General features: G+C 39.9%; 1 protein-coding gene across 1 annotated transcript in view; it reads right to left on the bottom strand.

Annotated features, from left to right (window-relative positions):
* vegfc (vascular endothelial growth factor c) overlaps window positions 1-21,646 on the bottom strand; it is a 130,914-nt gene that overhangs the window by 5,729 nt on the left and 103,539 nt on the right. The window contains exons 5-6 of the mRNA XM_044189913.1: window positions 13,983-14,125; window positions 1,433-1,757 (exon numbers count right to left, since the gene is read on the bottom strand). Coding sequence (XP_044045848.1) covers window positions 1,433-1,757; window positions 13,983-14,125 — 468 coding nt within the window. The remainder of the gene's footprint in view (window positions 1-1,432; window positions 1,758-13,982; window positions 14,126-21,646) is intronic.

The raw sequence follows: 21,646 nt of genomic DNA, 5'->3' as shown, positions 1-21,646 counted from the left end.
ACCCATGATGAAATACATAGAAGAGTTCAAATAGACATACACGCTCTCTTTCAAACACATGCTCACAGTCACATACACACAAGTGCCAGATCCCAGACACTAGATTCCTACCGCTGTGTTATACTCATAAATCACTCTAAAACAAGGTCACAAAGGGTCAGGACTGGATGGAATGGATTGATGTGTGTGTATGTGTGTATGTTTCCTCCTGTGTGGGAAGAGGAAATGGTTAAGTGACAGCTAGAAGAAGTCATTAGAACACAGAGGTCTTGTATTACACACTGGGTTCACTGCAATAACCACCTACCACTGCCGAACCAGTGCTTTCCTCTGGCTAAACACAGCCACTAACATCATCATGTGTGTGTGTGTGCGTGTGTGTGTGTGTGTGTGTGTGTGTGTGTGTGTGTGTGTGTGTGTTATATTTCAGTGGTTGCATCATCCTAGAGTAGTCAACCCCCACTCTAATGAGAACCTTAGCTGCCAAATGCCTCGCTATAATAACCATAACATAGACATCATTTATGCTAATTAGGTAATTCATTAAACTAACTGGTGCATAAATGAGATAATAATTCTATGCCAACACAATTGGCTTCACATAACACGTGGCAATATGATATTACAAATACAGCAATGTAGACTACAAGAATAAGAAAGCATCGCTGTCTGTAGGAAAATTGTTTGGTTTTCTGTAGATGTAGATATTCTCTATATGGCCATGAAACACTTCTTTTCCTCAATATCTGCAATAATACCCTATAATATTCTAATAGTGGCTTATATAGTGACTGTATCATAGGTCTATTATAGGCTATATTAATCTACTTATTGTATTTCTGTCACAGTCTAATAGGGTAATACAGTATATATGCTAGATACCAATGAAAAAATGGATGGATAGATGTATGGATGGATGCGCTGACAAATGGATGGATGGATCAATGAATGGATGAATTGGCGGATGACTGGGTGTGACACAGGATCCACCCTCTAACGAGACGCATGTTCCAAAAAGTAGTGGAAGTTTGTAAGCATTTTGAGATGGCACTTATCCAGACTGGCTTATGTTTCTTTTCATTTTTTTATATTTTGTTAAAGGGTTGAATAAATATAATTAAATTAGTGAATGAAGTTTTACACCAATTTAGGCATTTGCTTTGCAACAAAACTGTAACCGCCTGTGCACCTATCGCTCAGTATGTTGGCTCTGTAGGTAGAGTATGGTAGAGTTAGTGGTAGAGTATGCGCTCCTTTCAGACTGTCAAAGACTGTGCAAGTTGGTATGTGCTGTTTTGTCTAGTGTTTGTAGGATTCAGCTGGTCTTCAGGTCTGTCCAAAGTTTCATTATTTTTAAGCGCTGGGTACTCTCCTGCTACAGGTGGCATTTTTAATCAGCAGATGGTATTGAACCCCCAACATCCCTCCTTACCTGCATGTGGCTTGGTGAAACCTCCTTCCTTTTAGGAAACACTTATTGGGCGACTCGTTACATTCGCAGGAACACTTTGTTTTATTGAGGGGCTGGTGCCTTGGACAGGTCTTGCTACACATGCACTGACAGGTCTCCTTATTGAAGACGTGGTTCAGCGGGCAGGAGGGAGGAGGTGGGATGTTGCAAATGCACTGGCAGGTGTTGCGGTCGAGGTATCTGTTAGGGCCACAGTCTTGAGTTTGATCCCCACGCTGACACACACACTGGCAGCTTTCCACATCCAGGTCCTTATCTGGGCCACACACATCTGCTGAAAATATGTCTGTAGAGATGGAAGGAGAGGGAGACACACAGAATGTACTGATATAGCGTGTTACTGATATAAAGTCTCTTCACATTTCTTTTTACATTTCCTTATGCTTCCAGTCTCTTAAAGTGGGGTCCCCAGAATAATCTAGTCTATTTTATTGTAATTAAAGAAAGAAATGATCTAAATACGATGATATAAGAAAAACTATTGTAATCTTACAGTAGGTTTTCTTATCACCACTATTATGCTTATTAGAGTACTCTGGTCAAAATCATACACATCGCACTCATTATGTGGATAAATAACAATTAGTTATCCCTAAACCCAAGACTACTAAACATAATGTTATGTACAGAGCTTCAGTAGAATGGAACAAGTTACCGGGATGGAATCAAAAATTAAACTTTCAAGAAACAAATGTAGATATACCTAAAGCAGACCATATGACTGAATATACACGTTTTTCTATCTGATGTCATCTTAGTTTTGCTTAATTGTATGGTTGTTATTGTTGTAATAATTAGTTGCCATTTGTCTGTGCTTGCTTGGCACACTCTTTGCCTTCATTTTGTTTCTATTATGTGTTGTAATTTCAATGTTCAAGGTTTATTTATTTGTCATTTTACAACACAGGGTTGCACAATCAAATGAAGGCTGTAGCCCCGTTCATGCTACACACACAGAACATACAGTATATACAAATTTTTGAAATTAGAATAGAATAAAAATTAAAATAAAAACAATATATACAGTTATATAGGCCTACATATATTATACAGAAGGTAGTGGTATGGTAATGTGCAAAAACCAGCATAACAGAAAGTTCCATGTTTTATTTATGCAGGAGTGTGAGGATGACGTGGAGTTGAGGAGTCTCACAGCCTGAGGAAAGAAGCTGCAGATACTTCTGCATCGCTTGCTAGACGTCAGCAGGGTGAACAGGCTGTGGCTAGGATGGTGGCTGGGGTGGCTGCAAAGCCCTCCTGTCCTGGGCTGTGCACATCCCACGTCAGTTTTATTACATTACATACATTAATATTTCCAGTCAGGATGCTTTCTATTGCTCCTTTGTAAAAGTTAACAAGAACTTGGCATGGGAATTTTGCCTTCTTAAGTTTCCTTAGTTCAGCAGTAGGCTGTTCTCCACCCTGAAAGATTACTAATTAATTTATTAATTTCCTCCCAATATGAAGTCTCATCATTGTTTGTAATCCGGCCAATGATGGTAGCGGCATCCACAAACTTCACAACAGAGTTCTCTCCATGTTGGGGGTTGCAGTTGTGGGTTTATGGTGTGAACAAGAGGGGGCTGAGCATACAGTCCTGGGGGGATCTGGTTTTCAGCACCAGAGTGGAGAAGGTGTGACCAAACTAAGATAGAATAGTAATATGTGAAATCACATACGTACAAATTAAAAATAATGAATGAAGGAAATTTAATTTGACACATTTTATGAAGCACATGACAGTGTGTGCCAGTTAGCGTACATGATAATTATACAGTACACAAGTATACAAGTATATCAGCTAGACTAGTATCAATATTTAAATTTGCAGCATATATACAGTATAGTAAGTATTATTTTTGTAATAATAATGAAGATAGGGTTGTAACGTAAAATGCCAAGGTTGCACATGTCATTTGCTGCCGTAAATTCGAAGAAAACTAATGATACCCTATGCAAAATATTATTGTAAATGTTGGTTATTATTGAAAACACAGCTACATATAAAAACTGTGCATGTTGTTTGACAACTCTGATAAAATGGATTAGTGATGTTCTCTCTTTCCCCAGGGATAACACAGATGGTTCTCTTTAAATACTGGCAAATCATCTTTTAGATGAGAAACACAGGGAGAGACAGAGAGAGCAACGCAAGGTCTGGCAAATGGATGTTCAGACTTCAGACTGTTCCATTCATACATACTGTGTGTGTGTGTGTGTGTGTGTGTGTGTGTGTGTGTGTGTGTGTGTGTGTACAGATGAACAAACACAGATAACAAAGACACACAGTTTACTGCTGACAAAATGCAAGCTGTGTCCACTCCAGCACAGCAGCATGTGTTTACGCAGACTTTAACAACCTAAATCAATGTAGTGAGCTTCAATGGAACTTTATTTAGCCCCAAGGACAACTGTTTTCAAGCTGAGAACAAAATCTTCAATACACAATATAATGTATGGAGAAGTCTCACTGAAGAACACTTTTGATAAATAGCTTACTCAAATGAATAATTTTTGCCCTGACATTACTAATTAGTAATTCACTAATTCTTGAGAAGTGGGACAAAACAGGGTGCAATGTTGAAAATATAAAACTCAGACAAATTAAACTACATTTATGTATCTTACATGTACTAAGGTACTGAGCTACATTTTGAAACAACCTCCCAACTTTTCTCTTTTTTATCAAAATGTACTTTATACCTTGCCATGACTTATTTTGCGTCAACACTATCAGACACCAAAAACACAGAATTTAACTTATCTTAAACAGCAATCAAATTTTTTTAAGATTTCAAAACACATTCTCATGTTAGGACAGATTACATTTTCACATGTGACAAACCATTCCTCAGCAAATATGAAATAGCAAAATTTATAATAATATAATCTAAATTAACGGAGGTGACATACACCTGACAGAGTTGACACATCTGATGGTGGTGACAAAAACCTGAATTTATAGGATCTATTTATCAGTATCTTAATATATACATTTAAAGGTACTATGTGGAATTTTCAGAAAATCCTCATTATTTATGACACCGTTGGCCATTAAGTGAACTGCAGTCAGCATTCTGTTGCTTGTGCTCGCAGTTTGTAGGCGTGCCTGGGCATCAGTCAAAATGGTGACGACAGCACGGCCGGGACCAAACACCCAAACACAGCCTCCGAGACCGACGGAGGCCAGTTTGACAACAGGGAATACAGTAAAGAGGTCATTTACAGCAGCTCTGACCAGGACTCTGACTCCGGGGACGACAAAGACACGGCGGGTTCAGGAGAGATGTGCAGCGGGAGAGGAGCGAGACGTAGTTCAGGCATCAGTCAGCGTCCACCTCCGGAGGCCTGAATGGCAGTTACAGTGTGGTCAGCCCCAGGGAGCCAGGAGCCAAACCCGGCAAGAAAACCACCTCGGTACTGTATTCCCTGTCATCACAGTGGACTCTGTCAGTCTCAGAGGCTGTGTCTGGTCCCGGCCCAGCCATGTTCACTGGGAGGCTGCTGAGCACGGGAACATTGCCCACTCGCCAGGCTCCGGTTCTTGTGCCCATTCCAGCACCTCTCCCTGCCAGCAGTCACCCCCGCCCCCAGGCCTGAAAGCCTCCTCCTCCCAGCGGTCCAAAGCTCCTGTGTTAGAGGTGTAAATAACACCAACACTCCAAGCTCCCAGTCCAGGCAGAATCGGCTAATAGGACTACTAGCTGCACAACTAACTGAGCTAACTAGCAAATGGCAGCAGCAGAAGTTAGTGGTTGCTTTAGCAACAGGTAAAGCTATCTGTCCATCAAGAAACTCCGTAAATCACCCAGAGGTGAGGCAGAGCAGCCGGAGGACATCAGAAGGAAAACCAGAAAATATTTTCTCCATAAAATATGATCCAGTTTCAATAAAATTTGTGAAAAAAGTTAGAAAGTTGTGTTTTTGTATAGTAATCAGTGAGGCTCCAGCGGCATCTATCGTTTTTCCAACCTCATTTGTGATCTGATAAATAGTAAATTTTTCAAATTCAGTGCCCCATATCTGTATCCGTTTTCATGGGTGGTTTGTTGATGTTAGCAGACCCCATTTCTAAGCTAATATTAGCTAGTGTTGCCCACGTTAGCCGCTGTAGGGGAGCTGAAGACAGGCAAGGCACTCGGGAGTGCGCATAAACATCACATCCTTTGTATTTTCGCAGAAATGAATTAATACATGTATAAAAAAAAACTCCACATAGTACCTTTAAACATCCTAACAAATGATTAAAAAAATTATCTGAAAACATACGATCTGAATACAAACAAACTGTATTATGTAGATATGTGTTTTATCTTATCTCAGAACAGTGGATTTGCACCCTAACTGTGCTAGAGTTGTTGACTATCAATCCACAAAAGCAATATGCTGTATGCTACTATGTTACATACAGTATTTAGTATTTATACATTATTAGAAAAAACTAAACACTATTTCTATATTTAATATAATTAAAAATGACGGTGCTGACACATTAGGCATTTCTTTCTCAAAACAAATGGAGTTCATGTAGTGGGCATTTTGTTTTTTCTGACGATGCTAGATGCTAATAGAACCTACTTCAGCATAATAAAATTATCTAAACATTCCAAAGAATTTCCTCAGAAATTGAAACAGGGTGTTGACATATTGTTGTGACACAGGAAATATTAACATTAGGATTTAAAATATTCTAAAACTGTAAAACTGAAATAGACATGGCTTCAGATGGTGTTGAAACTTTACCAAGCTACACAGTCTGTAATTTGTTTTACCAAACTATATCAAAACAACTAAAATAGTGCTTTGTCTGAATGGAGGATTAAATGACTGTTGTATGCTTTCTGGTTTCCAGTATAGGGCAAGGGAATATTTCTTGATTTGTGCCAAATTCTTTCTGCCCTGCATTCTCTTATCATTTCTTTCTTTTCTTCATTGCTATTTTCCCGTCTTTGCTTTTCACGAGTTTCACCATGTCTTTTATTTTCAAAATACAATTTCACAACACAAAAATAGAAGTATTTTAAATGGTCTACAGTGGCATCTGTGGATTATGCTGAGTAACCAAGGCACTGTAACCAAGGCATTGTTTCTGGAAAGACGTTGTAGTTTTTCACGTCAGTTTCTTGACTGTGCTTTGCGCCTGTGCCTTGATTCATGTCTTTATTTCTTACTGTTCCTCACTGCCGGGCTGGTTAAGGTAGCTGACATTAAACAGGTTTTTTGTTCAATCTGTATTCCTGATAGTGCCAAATGTCCCTGAATAATAATGACTTAACTGCAAGCATTTTTGTACAAACTTGCATAACAATAATTGTGGTATAAAAAGGAAGCTATGAACTTTGTAATAAATGGGGGAAAAGGTGTTTAAAATTATAGTGCAAATAGAAAGACTTGGTTATAGTGGGAATGCGGGTAGTGCAAAATGTAGTGGTATGGTGCAAGCCTAAGGAAAGAAGCTGCTTTGTGGTCTCGTGGTACGGCAGCATATACTTCTGTATCGCTTGCCAGACATCAGCAAGGTGAACAGGCTGTGGCTGAGGTGGGTATTGTCTTTTAGTATCCTTTGGGTTCTGCACAGGCACCTCACCTCACTGATATCACTGATGCTCGGTAGATGGGTACCAATGATGTTATGGGTGGTTTTAATCACCCGCTGCAGAGCCTTCCTGTCCTGGGCTGTGTACATCCATGTCATTTTGTACTGCTTCAAAAATTCCATTCAAAAATACATACAAACGCAATGCACATTGGGTTCGAGAGGCAGATACCGTCTCCACATTTAAGAGTAGGCTAAAGACTTTCCTCTTTGATAAAGCTTATAGTTAGGGCTGGCTTGGGTGAGTGCTGAACCATCCCTTAGTTATGCTGCTATAGGCCTAGACTGCCGGGAGACTTCACATGATGCGTCTCCTCTCTCCCTCTCCATCTGAATGCATTTTTATCCCATTACTGCATGTTACTAACTCAACATCTTCTCTCTCCCGTAGTTCTGTGCTTTCTCGTTTCTCTCCTCTCTCCTTCTGTCGCTTTCATCAGGTATTTCTGCCTCCGGAGCTGCAGAGTCTGGATCTGTGGTTGTGGGCCACCTGCTGCCCCTGTGTTCCAGCTCGACAACTGCTACTACAGTTGTTGTTATTGGCTCTGTTACTGATGCTGACATTATTCTTCCTATAGCTGTCATTCCTATTATTACAAATTTGTTAATATTAACACTACAATTATTATTCTAATATATACAAAATAATAATAATTCTACGTGGTCTTTGCATTGTGCCTCCCTAACCCTATCCCCTTCCAAACCCCTCCACTCTCTCTCTCTCTCTCTCTCTCTCTCTCTCTCTCTCTCTCTCTCTCTCTCTCTCTCTCAAAACCTAACACGGCAGCGGCGGATGGTGCGTTCTAAATCAAAAGCCGATAATAATGGTGTTTCTGAGTTGAAAAAAACAGGATTGAACCAATTTGTTGACATGGTGTTCGAATTTGAGGGTAAAATGTAACGCCAAGTTAGAGTTGGGTTTGACACAAGGGGCAAGTGGGCCAATACACTGGAAAATGCCATTTGTAGTATTTTCAGGGCCAATAATGAGAATCTCAGTTTTGTCAGAAGTTTGAAGTTGAAGAACATTGAGTGACATCCAGTACTTTATAGCAGCTGTTGTGAAGCGTGTCTAGGTTGCTGAAATCATCTGGTTTTACTCATAGACTGTATAAAACATGGACGTAGTGTTGTGTCGTCACCCATAGGTTTCTGAAGAGACGTTGTGAAGCTCAAAGTAGGCGGCTCCCAGTGGCTCCGGCCATCACCATCTTGGCAGTGCCTGACTTCAGTTAATCAGAAAATGGGTCGAATAAAGCCTGGTTGCTGAACTTCCTAGCAGTTAGCCACCTGAAAGGGCACCCACCTGTCACTCAAAGCTGTGGATACTGACAGTGGCCAGTCTTCTGGAGGCAGAATAGACTTGACAGCTGACTCTTTGTTGAGGAGATCAAAGCAAGCATAAAAGGTGTTAAACTCATCTGGCAATGTGGCCTCAACAATGATGGGGGCACTCCTGCTTTTGTAGTCGGTGATGTTTTTGATCGCCTGCCACATGTCCATGTCTCCGCTTTGCCTCATTGATGCCAACTTTCAGTCTCGTTCTGGCGGTGCTGTATGCTTCCTTGACCAAAAGGCAGCTTTTTTGGCTCTGGATAGGGCCCTCACCTCTCCATTCATCTAGGCTTTCTGGTTGAGGAATGATTTTATTGTCTTTGTGATCACCACATCACTCTACACATTTGCTGATGTATGATGTCACTTAAAATGTGTATTCCTTAAGATTGATGTGGTTCTCCTGGGTGGAAGATACTATGGTCAGCATCTTAACAGTAAAAATTTGACATCTGGGGAACAATGTCCATCAACTTTGACTACGTTTGAGCACCAAGCAACATTAATCAAGTGCAACGGCTTGATCCGGTGGTGGAGCCAGGTCTCTGTAAAGATATGTGCACAACAGTCTCTGATTTCCTGTTGCTTGGTTAGCCTGAGTGTTATTTCATCCATTTTGTCACCCATGTTATTTTCCTGTGACCGGACATTAGCCCGGAGTAGACTGGGTAGTGGAATAGTCTTAGGTCCAATCTGGGTTAGTTTAGCTCTTATCCTGTCACTCTGGTTGTGTTAATCTAATCTGTGCGCTTCCTCTTCCAATGTTAATGTTTTTCTGTCATGTAATTTGTCAGGTAATGTCAGATAATATGCGTTTCGATAACAAAGGTGAAAAAATAACTAATAAAAACAAAACTGTATTTCCATCATTCTGTCTTTTTCCAACATTCCTCCACTGTCAAACCATAACTACTGTCTGAAGATGTGAATAAACATACATCTCAATATAGCATCCAGCAGTCCATTTCCATCTAAACGTCAGAGTTTTACATGCTACGGTAATCAATTAAATTCAAAGGGCTTTATTGGCATGAAAGTTTCAAAAACAATGTTGCCAAGCAATCAAAATATAATTTGTCCAAATATTTGGACATCACACAATAACAATAATAATCCCTCTGTGTTAATGACGTCCTTGTCTTTTCTCCCTACACAATAACAATAATAATCCCTCTGTGTGAATGGAGCCCTTGTCTCTCTCCCTCTGTGTGAATGGTGTCCATGTCTCCCTCCCTCTGTGTGAATAGTGTCCGTGTGTCTTTCTCTTTGTGTGAGTGGTGTCCATGTCTCTCTCCCACTGTGTAAATGGTATCATTTTGGCTCTCTCTGGGTTAATGGTGGCACTCTATCCACCTAATTTTGTCATTCAGATTTTCCATATTGTGATTTTACTGTTGTTATTTCAAACAGTTCCCATCATGGTATAATAACAGTACGTACATGCTGTATGTGTAGATTAGAGTACTCCAATGCATAACCTCAGCAGCAATTTATGCCACGCTACCTATTGTCCAACACTCTGAAAATGCTGTACTCGCTTTCTGGCTGAACTTGGCTGTTTGAGTTTTGTTCTGTCAGGTTTCATGTGTGTGTTATGCACTGCAAGACCTCATATATTTTTTCATAACGATATGATCATCCATTTTCATCTGTAACTCCTAATTCAAACACCATTCTGTCATGCTCTGTATGTCAAGGTAATTTCTAGACTTTTCAGACATATCAACACATATTTTGGGGAGCTCTGCCACACAGAATTATTTGTGTAATATTTCCTAATATTAAGGTCTGTTCTACTGGACCAATGACATGGTTTGTCAAACCTACTTGCCAAATTTCTGTTTTATGTCCTAATCTTTGAGGGGTGACTTTGGGGTCTCTCTCAATCATGAGCAGTGTCTGTGTAGTGAAGATTGTTGCTCCTTATAGTTTAAATTAAAGATAGAGCAGCAGATTCAGAGTGATTTATGGGGAGTCAGTCCACAGATCAATCAAGTAACATAGATTGATTAAGGTATCTGTCCTTGATATACTGCACAGCACCATCAAACTAACAAAATGTCTGCAAATGTGCATGATTTCTCTAAATATAATGAATGTGCTTAACACACAAAACAAGTAACTATGTTTTCTTTTAATGAAAGGATGAGGTAAGAGTGGAAAGAAATGCTTTAGAGCAGTGGTTCCCAAAGTGGGTGCCGCTGCACCCTGGGGTGCTTTGAGGATGGGCCAAGGGTGCCGCAAGATTGATCATATCATTGTTAATTTATGGTGTGTTTTTAATAATGTTTAACCACATTAATGAAATCGGCAGCATTTACATTAACTATGTTTTATGTTACATTTTCAAACATATCAAAATAGAATAAAAAAGCAATAAATATCAAAATCACTGTATCAAAAACTAATTTGCAGTTATGCCACAGCTAATGACATGACAACTCACAGTTCTTCTTCTTTCTTCTTTTCCTTTCGGCTGTTCCCTTTCACGGGTCGCCACAGCGAATCATGTGCCTCCATCTAACCCTGTCCTCTGCGTCCTCTTCACTCACACCAATTAACTTCATGTCCTCTCTCACTACATCCATAAACCTCCTCTCTGGTCTTCCTCTAGACCTCCTGCCTGGCAGCTCCAACCTCAGCATCCTTCTACCAATATATTCACAGTCTCTCCTCTGAACATGTCCAAACCACCTCAATCTGGCCTCTCTGACTTTATCTCCAAAACATCTAACATGAGCTGTCCCTCTGATGTCCTCATTCCTGATCCTGTCCATCCTCGTCACTCCCGAAGAGAACCTCAACATCTTAAGCTCTGCTGCCTCCAGCTCTGCCTCTTGTCTTTTCTTCAGTGCCACTGTCTCGGCTTGGGAGTTTTTTTAGGAGCTTAACACTCAGAAAAATAGTGACTGTCAAAGCAAGCGATAGAAAGATTTGACACGGTAAACAGAACTCAGAGAAATACTGATACACCTCAGCCCTCAACACAGTCTGAGACGACTGAGTCCACCAACAAAACTAATATCAGACTGAACACTACTCAGCTAATGGCTTAATAGTCAGATTTCGACTGCTTGTGGAAGACGGATATCCATCATTGTCCGATTCACGTGGTATTGCATGTTGCCGATATCATATGTGTGTGATCTGGCTCTCTTCTCTCTGGTATACATGAAAACAAGGAGTCAGACCTGTGGTGTTTTCTCTCTCCCCACATCAACAGCAGCCTTACATTTCCCATTAAAAGTCCAGTAACCTTTTGTTTTGTTAATTTGTCCTTGTACACCTGAAATATAAGCTACTTTTAGTTTTGAGGAAAATGAAATAAATACATTAAATATATTAGTGTATTTAATTGCATTCATTGTTTATTTTAAGTTAAATATTTATCTGTAAATGTGCAGAGCACCTGTTGGCTTTTATTCAGCCAGTAATTGAAAATGGAAAGTATTTTATATTGATATAATATAATATAATATAATATAATATAATATAATATAATATAATAGGGGTGCCGTGACAAAAAAACAATTCCTTTGAAGGGGTGAAGAGGTAAAAAGTTTGGGTCCACTGCTTCAGAGGTTTAGGAGGGTAGATGGACAGGTACATTAACCTTCAACATCAACAACAGGAGGAAAGTTTAAAGTTCATCTTTCTCTGGGGACTATAACATTGCACAGCAAATTTCATGAAAATATACTCATTATTTTTGAGAGACACATAATTTCCTAAAGGCCATTCTAATTTTACCCAATCAGCCACTCAGGCTTTTGTTTGTGAATTTGGTTTTCAAATCAAATTCAACACTACAAAGTATCTCCTGTTAACTTTCACAGATCATTTGTTTTGGCCCTGTAATACATACTGTGTAAGTGTGTGTATGCATGAGAATCTGTGGAATCTGCAACTCTGGGGTCTCCGCATTCTTCTGTTTCTCATTTGTTTATACTGAGGCCAGAGTGTTATCATAGCCAAATACACACACAGAGGAACTCACACACACACACACACACACACACACACACACACACACACACACACACTCTCAACAATCACATTGCAGTCATAAACACTCCTCAGTGAACACATGAACATTTTCCTGTCACAAAGACTAACAGAGAAAGATGGCTCAACTAACAGTGTGTGTTTGTTTCTGTGTTTGGTATGTGTGTGCTTACCACAAGCCTTGGTGACATATCATCATGCAGAAACAAACCACACTAATCAGTCATATTTATTGGCAGCTACTGTACTGCATTATATAGGTTGATCTGCAGTATTGGTTTTTCTAGCTTCACAACATTTTTGTAATCTGACACTAACCTCTTACTTTTTTCTGTCAGGTTTGCTCATACGAGCATTCCAAGTTGGACTCACCAAACTCTCTTAACTGTGCAAACTGTGTAATTTGCTCATTTCAACAAATGCCACCTGTTCACAAGGAGTTGTGCATTTGCGAGATTTGATCACTGGCATAATCAACGCCCCAATATATGATAAATCGTTATCAGAATATGTTTGTAATATGTATATGTAGGCAAATGACCTCAAACCTAGTTTGGCATTTCTGTACTGCAGTTTGCTTGTTACTCATACACCCGCTAAATCAGACAGCTCTGCTGTCAATGCTGTGTCATCTCAGAGCCGTACCTTAACAAAAACAAAGAGGGAAAGGTTTGACCGGAAGGGAGATGCCAAAAAGCTAAAGCAAAGAGCCCATGAGTTAAATCTGAGGTGGTCAAAGGGATGTGTCAGTCACAGATATGGTCGAGAGAAAACATTCCATTCGAGGTGATGTTACACTGTCGGGTGCAACAGACAATGTTTCCGTTAGATAGTGACCTGCATAAAGACCCTAAGGTTGCTGTTGGGGAGTGAGAATTTACCTTGCAACTACTGAATTGTGTTGTCAGGCCAAAACACTCACTTTTTTAGAAAAGACAAGAGTGCTATATCCAGTGACCTTTGCTGTACTCACCAAGTGTCTCAACAATTTCAGTTAGGTTGGAGAAATGCTACTTAACTGAAAAGACGCTTTGCTACATGTATAAAGCTGGCAGATATGCGCTACAGTGCACTACAATGATGATTGGCTCTACAGATAAGTCCATCGCCCGCCACCTGTGGCTACCTTTTATATCAGTTCTCTCTTTTATACAGTACTTTAAAAGAGAATGCTAGTTAAAGATTTCCCACATGAGAGCTCCCATTAGCTGTAGTGCATTGAATTGAATAAAAATTGAAGGAATGCAGCCAGTGATGTGTAAACAGCAGCTGAAGTCATCGTTGTGTTTCCACATTAAATGCTGTTTTCATGTCAATATATCAATAATTTGAGTCTAAGACACACTAATTTGACCACATACACAGCTTCAAATAGCTCTGCCATCTACGGTACATATTACTACAGTCTTGACTTTGTTGGCAGTGGAGGGTAATTTCCCAGGTATTAGACCTACTGTATGCCTATCAGCAGCTTTTCTGGGCTACTGCAGAGTAAGCAAACACAGTTTTCTCTACAAAGTTTTCTGAAAAAATAACAACATAAATCTGTTTGTGTGCAAATGTGAAAACACTCACCAAGGTGCTGTTGGGAGGGCCTTGGAGGGGGCAGTGGTGGAGGAGGGGGGTTGTGGTTCACATTGGCAGTCATGCGGACACACTGACACTGACTGCTGCTCCAAGTCTGACCAGAAGGACATGTCCTGTTGGCTATTGGACACCTTAACAGAGAGAGACAGAGAGAGAAAGATTTAAAATAGAAACGAGATGTTCTTGCTTATTTAACCCTAACACCCCCAGGTGGACACAGTCAGGTGGTTTCCTGACTGTATGCAATGGAAAATCACACATCCTTCACATTGTAGTTCATCAGATAGTATATACTGTAGGTATTGTACAGTTATTAAAGATACAGACAATACATAGGAGTCCCCATAAATACATTTACACATCCCAGCACACAACATAGTCAGCGAGGCAGTTTGTTCAATGCTGCAATGGCAGAGGGGACACAACCCCTGCTGAAGCGAGCTCTCCTCTATTTTAAGGTCCTGTATCTCCATCCAGATGGCAGTAATGTGAACTGATGATTGAGGGCGTGATCAGTGTCATTTGCCATTGTGAGGCGTGTGATGGCTTCATCGTTCATGACTGAGAGTTTGAGTGTGGGAACGCAGATGATTTCAGAGGCACTATGTGTGATGCTAGTAAGTTTGTTTTTGTTGGATGGTCAACATGGTGAAGAAGCATAGGGAACAGTACAACAGGATGGGTTGAATTATGCTTTTATAAAGCAACAACAGGAGGCGGGGTGCAACAGACAATGCTCTGAGTTTACGGACAACATGGAGTCTTTGCTGAGATTGTTTATGGATACAAGTGATGTGTTGATTAAAACTGAGTTTATTGTCTATAGTGAGTCCAAGATATTTATAGTTGTTAACCTGTTACTGTCTTGCCACTGTGGATTTGATTTCTTTTGTTTTGTTTACATTCAGCTGCAGGTGGTTATCAGTGCAGCATTGTGTGAAGTGAGAAATGTTTTTGACAGGTTGTAACAGAGTTATTGTCATTGAGTAGTCCGGGAATGGCAGTGTCATCAGAGTATTTGAAGTATATGGTGATGGGTGAGGGGCTGGTACAGTCATTTGTGTAGAGGGTGTAAATGAAGGGACTGAGGACAGCCCTGAGGGGCTTCAGTGTTGGTGATGACAGTTGAGGATGATTATGTGCCTATTCTAACAGCCTGTGGTCTGTTGCTGAAGAAGTTGTGAATCCAGTGTATGAGTAGTGGAGCGATGTTGAGGTGGTGAAATTTCTTGATCATCTGGTGGCTGAAGTCAACAAAGAGAATTGTATCGAAGTTGCCTGGTGATTCCAGATGTGGAGGAGGCATGCCACAGCATCCTCCATCCCTTGTTTGGCCCTGTACCAAATTGGTAGGGGTCCAGCTGTGGTCTGACAGCTAACCGGATGGTATTTGATGATTATTGAAGTGAGTGCGACCGGTCGGAAGTGGCTAGGTTCTGAAGGGCAGGGTTTCTTGGGTACTGGTATGATGCTTCTTAAAAAGCCCACTCTTGATCCAGGGGTTTTAGCCCTAACTATAGACCTATATCTAACCTTCCCTTTCTTTCTAAGATCCTTGAGAAAGCAGTCGCCAATCAGTTGTGTGACTTTCTAAATAACAATAGTTTATTTGAGGATTTAGGGTTTAGAGTGCATCATAGCACAGAGACAGCACTGGTGAAAATTACAAATGACCTTTGAATTGCATCAGACAATGGACTTGTCTTGTTAGATCTTAGTGCTGCGTTCAACACCATTGACCATCACATACTATTACAGAGACTGGAACATGTAATTGGCATTAAAGGAGCCGCATTAAGCTGGTTTAAATCCTATCTATCAGATCGATCTCAGTTTGTACATGTTGTTAATGAGTCCTCCGTGCACGCCAAAGTTAGTCACGGAGTTCCACAAGGTTCTGTGCTTGGACCGATTCTGTTCACCTTATATATGCTTCCTCTAGGCAATATTATTAGGAAGCACTCCATAAACTGTCATTGCTATGCAGATGATATCCAATTATATATATAAATCAAGCCAGATGAAACTAACCAATTAACTAAACTTCAAGCATGCCTTAAGGACATAAAGACCTGGATGACCTGCAACTTCCTGATGTTAAACTCAGACAAAACTGAAGTTATTGTATTTAGTCTCAAACACCTCCGAGACACATTATCTAAAGATATAGTTACTCTAGATGGCATTGCCCTGGCCTCCAGCAGCACCATAAGGAACCTCTGAGTTATCTTTGGGTGAGTCCTGAACCATCCCTTACTTACGCTACTATAGGCCTAGACTGCTGGGAGACTTCCCATGATGCACCTCTTTCCTCTCTCCTTCTCTCTCTCTCCATCTGTATGCATTTTATCCCATTACTGCATGTTACTAACTTGACATCTTCTCTCTCCCGAAATTTTGTGCTTTCTCATCTATCTCCGCCCCTTTCCTTCTGTCGCTTTCAGCAGGTATTTCTACCTCCTGAGCTGCAGAGACTGGATCTGTGGTTATGGGCCACCTGCTGCCCCTGTGTTCCTGCTCAACAACTACTACTACAATTGTTGTTATTGGCTTTGTTACTATTATTGTCATTATTATTCCTATGAATCTCATTTCTATTATTATTTCTTCATTAATAATAATATTACCACTACCATTACATTATTACTATTTTAAAATTCTAGATGGAATTTGCATTGTGCTTCCCTCTCCCCCACCCCCTTCTCTCTCTCTCTCTCTCTCTCTCTCTCTCAAAACCTAACATGGCAGCAGCACCACCCACCAAGAGTCTGGTTCTGCCAAAGGTTTCTGTCTGTTAAATAGAAGTTTTTTCTTGCCACTGTCGCCAAGTGCTTGTTCATGGTGGAATTTGTCTCTGTAAATAATATTATAAAGAGGACGGTCTTGACCTGCTCAAGGCAATGAGATAACTTTTGTTATGAATTGGCGCTATATAAATAAAATTTTACTGAAAACAATTTAATAGAAGTGTAGGAGGGTGGTTCAGACAGGAGGCACGCAGATACACACACAAACAAACACATCACAGATGCAGTCACTAGTGAGAGATAAAAAAATGAAGGAGGAAGAGAAGGGATAGAGAGAAGTAAAAGAACAAGATCAACGTGGCGTGACGAGTTATATCAGCACAACCTGTACGCATTAAGCTAAAATCAGGAGCTAAGTTACCATACCAAAAGCAGCACCCACTAAAGCAGCACACTGTGGAAGGAATCAGACCCACAATAGAGGGCCTGATAAAGGCAGGGGTCCTGATAATTCAATTCAATTCAATTTTATTTATATAGCGCCAATTCACAACAGAAGTTATCTCACTGCACTTTTCCTATAGAGCATGTCTAGACCATACTCTTTATTAATTACAGAGACCCAACAAATCCCACCATGAGCAAGCATTTGGCGACAGTGGCAACGAAAAACTTCATTTAAGAGGCAGAAACCATGGACAGAACCAGACTCAATGGTGGGCGGCCATCCGCCACTGCCATGTTAGGTTTTGAGAGAGAGAGAGAGAGAGAGAGAGAGAGAGAGAGAGAGAAGGGTTTTGGGGGAGAGGGAGGCACAATGCAAATACGACCTAGAATTATTGGGTTTAAAAAAAAAAAAGTAGGGAGCTGCCAGGAGACGGCTAACAGGCTAACACAAGCTACCTCTGGTCGGTCCACACCGGCTACTGGGGGCTGGCTAACTACAGCAGCTAATGGTTGAGTTCCCATGGTGCGGAGCCGCGTTTCCAATTCACTAAGCCTCGCCTCCAAAGCTACAAATAAACTACATTTATTACATGTACCATTATCACTAAAGGAGGCAGAAGAATAGCTAAACATTTAATAATCTAATAATAATGCTAAGCATTATTAGTTTCTAAGTTATGCCAAGTCCCACCTGACATCTACTACAAAAAATATTGTCAGTAATGTTGTTGCAAATATAGACAAATCCATGTCAACCATGTAAAGACAACAAGGATCAGGACTTGTGACAGTTGTAAAAAGACCAATTAAAAGACCACCTGATAATCATGGGAGGGATCAACCAACTACCAGACACAGGAATAAAATGGTAGACACCGCTAGAAAAAAGTCACATCCTAAAGGACGAAAGAACGCCTTCAAGCACTACAGGACTGCTGATACAGACATATTTTAAAACCCCACACACATTTAGTTTTTTGGACTTACAAAATGTGACTACTCCACAGCATGTCAGAGGAGTGTGTAAAAAGCGAACTTTACTCTGCCACTTACCCACAATTGAAAAATGTACACATCTTGAGATCCCGCTACTCTCAGCAATAAAAGACACAGGGCAGTTGGAGTTTTACATATCATCCAGCAGCAAAGACACATCAACCTTAACAACACATTTTTATATTTACGTGTTAAGATAACCAATCCAGACAGAACCAATTCGGGACAACAGGATGAAGTAGGTCTGATCAACTACCCTGGTTGTACATTATTTTTGGTGTGTTTTAACCTTGGAAGACAGACTGATTTCCCAATCTTCAAACACATACCCATATAGGGGAGTGATAGAATGCCTACTAAACTATGAAAAGGACACACTAGACTCACAGTTTGATTGTGGACTATTTATCAAGGATGCACATACAACTTTACGTGACAACCAAGTATTGACACAAAGGGCACAATATACATCACAAAGTCGAATTGTAGAATTGATCGCTCCTGTTCATTTTTTCAAGAAAAACTACTAATAAACGGTGTGAATCTTAATCTCAGGCAATAGCTTTGACCCATGCTAATGTAAAATACCCAACTGATTGTGTGTCTAAAAAAATGTCCATTTATACTGGTACCAGAATCTGTAATCAAGACAAGTTATTTTTGGGGCATGTGTTTTGTTGATAATAAGGCTTTCACTGGTAACTATAACCCATTTAGATTCCATCACTATGACACTTTTTTGTTATATACGCCGATGGGCATACATATCCCGCTAAGCCATTCCAGGCAGATTTTCAAAATGGACAGTACACCTGTTAATATTTCCAGTTGATTCAAGCAAAAGGGCGGCAGCTAAAAGATTGTCGTGGGGCCATTAACCAAAACGATTTTGGAGATGGGAATACTTTATTTTGTTTCAATCTTGAGGCAGACAAGGGGTGTACGTCTTGCTAATTAAAACAGTGCTATCTAGAACTGTAAATCTGATATGCTACACAGTCTTTGATTCAGTTATTGAGATATCCAACAGTCACCAGGTGCTCCTCGATCACTATTAAGACTAATTAATACCATAAAGCTAATTTTAGTTATTAACAGTATGTCCAAAGAAGCTTCTGGGTGTATTTGCTTCTGATCAGCTACCCAAACGTGTCCAGGAATTACCCTCTATGCTTGTAGTCAACATGGATCCTTCTCATTTAGGAGGCTCGCACTGGTTGTATATTACAAAACACAAAGATGTATATTTTTTTGACTCTTTTGTAAATCCATGGCACCCTGATTTCCCTGACAGCATATCTACTTTTCTTGAGCTTAACTGTGGAAATGTGTTTTATTCTACAAGGCAAGTGCAGGACAAATTAGCAATCACTCGTGGCCAACACTGCCTATTTAAAATGTATTTATTAAAAAAGGGCTTTCTTATCACCGTGTGATAATGAAGTATAGTAATAATCTTGTTTATGATGATTTAATGGTCTGTAAGTTTGTCATCAAATTCAACCTGATTTATATCATTGTTTTGATTTAACCTGCGTGCAGTGTGCACAGGTCTGCTTGTAGAAATATTGTATCTATATATTTTGTATATATATTGTATCATTATTTTTGTACAACAAAAGTCACACACAAAAAAGACAGTCAGCATATCAAAACATTTATTCAGAAACATTTTTAGACATACATAAACAAAAGTTATTTTGAAATAATTAGTTTTTTGCTCACTCACATACATGTGATGTTTAACAACATATGAAACAGATAAAAATAAAACAAGACATAAAAAATAAATACAATAATTAAAAATCAAAGCTTCAACCATTCATGAGTGTCTACACTAGGAGATCTGCCTTCTCTGATGTTTACCTTTTTTCTTTACACTACTTATAGAGGTATCTGAAAATGCATATTCATCAATATTGCGAATATGGGTAGTGGAACCTTTGTAACCTGAAACAAGTTGTTTTGCCTGAGTGCTTTGTACTGTTGATGGTATATAATTAAGATAGCAAGAGTCTTCAAAAAATCATGCCAGCCTATTGGTCTGGAAGAGTCTACAATCTTGTATGGATTTGTGACATTTCTTAACAAATCAAACATGTGTGAACCTCTTATGACATTATTATTTACAAGTTCTCCCTGATCAGTCCAAGATACATCTCTCGATTTTTTTCATCAAAAAAAGTACATCTATTGTTGCATCATACACTTCATTTTCTTTTTGTCTAATAGATTCATGACTACCAGTTTGTCTTAATGTATCCAGCTGATGCTGTGGAACCAAATACATTTTCTGCTTACAGTATGTTCCATTTTTGCAGCTCCTAGTAGCGGAAGCAAAACCAGTTTGGTTGATCACTTTCATTTTTTTAGAAACCCCAACCTTCTTTTCAGCAATCAGTCTACTTCCAGCCCGTTCCTTATTCAATCGTCTGTACTGATTAGTTAATGGTGTTTTACCTTTCAACAAATCCAGTGCTATTTCGTACACAAGGAAATAGATAAATGGATAAAATCATTGGTGGCACTGCTGAGAATTACTTTCCTCAGAGGACGTGGAGCCTTATATATAACATGTTCAGTTGAACCACATTTCTGCAAATGCGTGATGACATGTCTTTTACTTTTGTTGCGCTAGATCACTTGTTTAATCTTGTCAAATGTTTTACCACTATTTGACGGACCGGCTACAATGGTGATACAACCCCCCTAGGAGGTAGTACTGTGCACTTGACAAATCCAAAGTAGTTGTCAATTGATTCGGAATCTTTAAATATAATCTGGGGATGACCTACAGGGTATGGCTTGCAAGACTGTACAGTGGGGTAGAGAGATGTAAAATCATAGTAGCTGTTTTTTTTATATCCCCCTCTGTTTTATGGTAGTTTTATTGCTTTTGTTCGACCACCAAACAGAGCATCTTGAGGGTTGAGGCTTGTTGTACCTTGTAGCTTTCCATAAACTGCCAGTGCATTTGAAGGGGTCTTAACCGGCTCCCGATAATTGTCTCACGGTAGACCATGCATGCATTCCTCAACACAACAACATCATTGACACAATAGCGACACAGCTCTATTTGGAAGTCAAACACCTGGTGGTGGACAGTGTTGTACCACTGCATGAAAGTGACCTTTTCACTATCCATCATTGTGTCATAACCATAATAAGAGGGGTCAGGGTAGGGGCCTATGTGAAACTCATTAGCTCTGGTGGTGAATTTGTGAGGGAAATGGCCTTTTTCTACATCATCAAAACTGAGAGCATCAGGGTCTTTGCCAAACACATGGGAGAAAGCTAAAGGAATTACTCCACCTTTGCTTTCATGCCTGATCGGACATTAGAAGGACCCTGCTGCCTCTCATAGTTAGGTACAATCAGAAGTACCATGAAGTACTCCAGTATAATGCAACTGTCAAATCCAGATGCATTATGTGCTATGAAAGAATAATTGCTGTACTTTGT

Source organism: Siniperca chuatsi, linkage group LG3 (assembly GCF_020085105.1).
Source record: "Siniperca chuatsi isolate FFG_IHB_CAS linkage group LG3, ASM2008510v1, whole genome shotgun sequence".
Taxonomy (NCBI): Eukaryota; Metazoa; Chordata; class Actinopteri; order Centrarchiformes; family Sinipercidae; genus Siniperca; species Siniperca chuatsi.
This window is presented reverse-complemented; position numbering and strand designations above follow the sequence as displayed.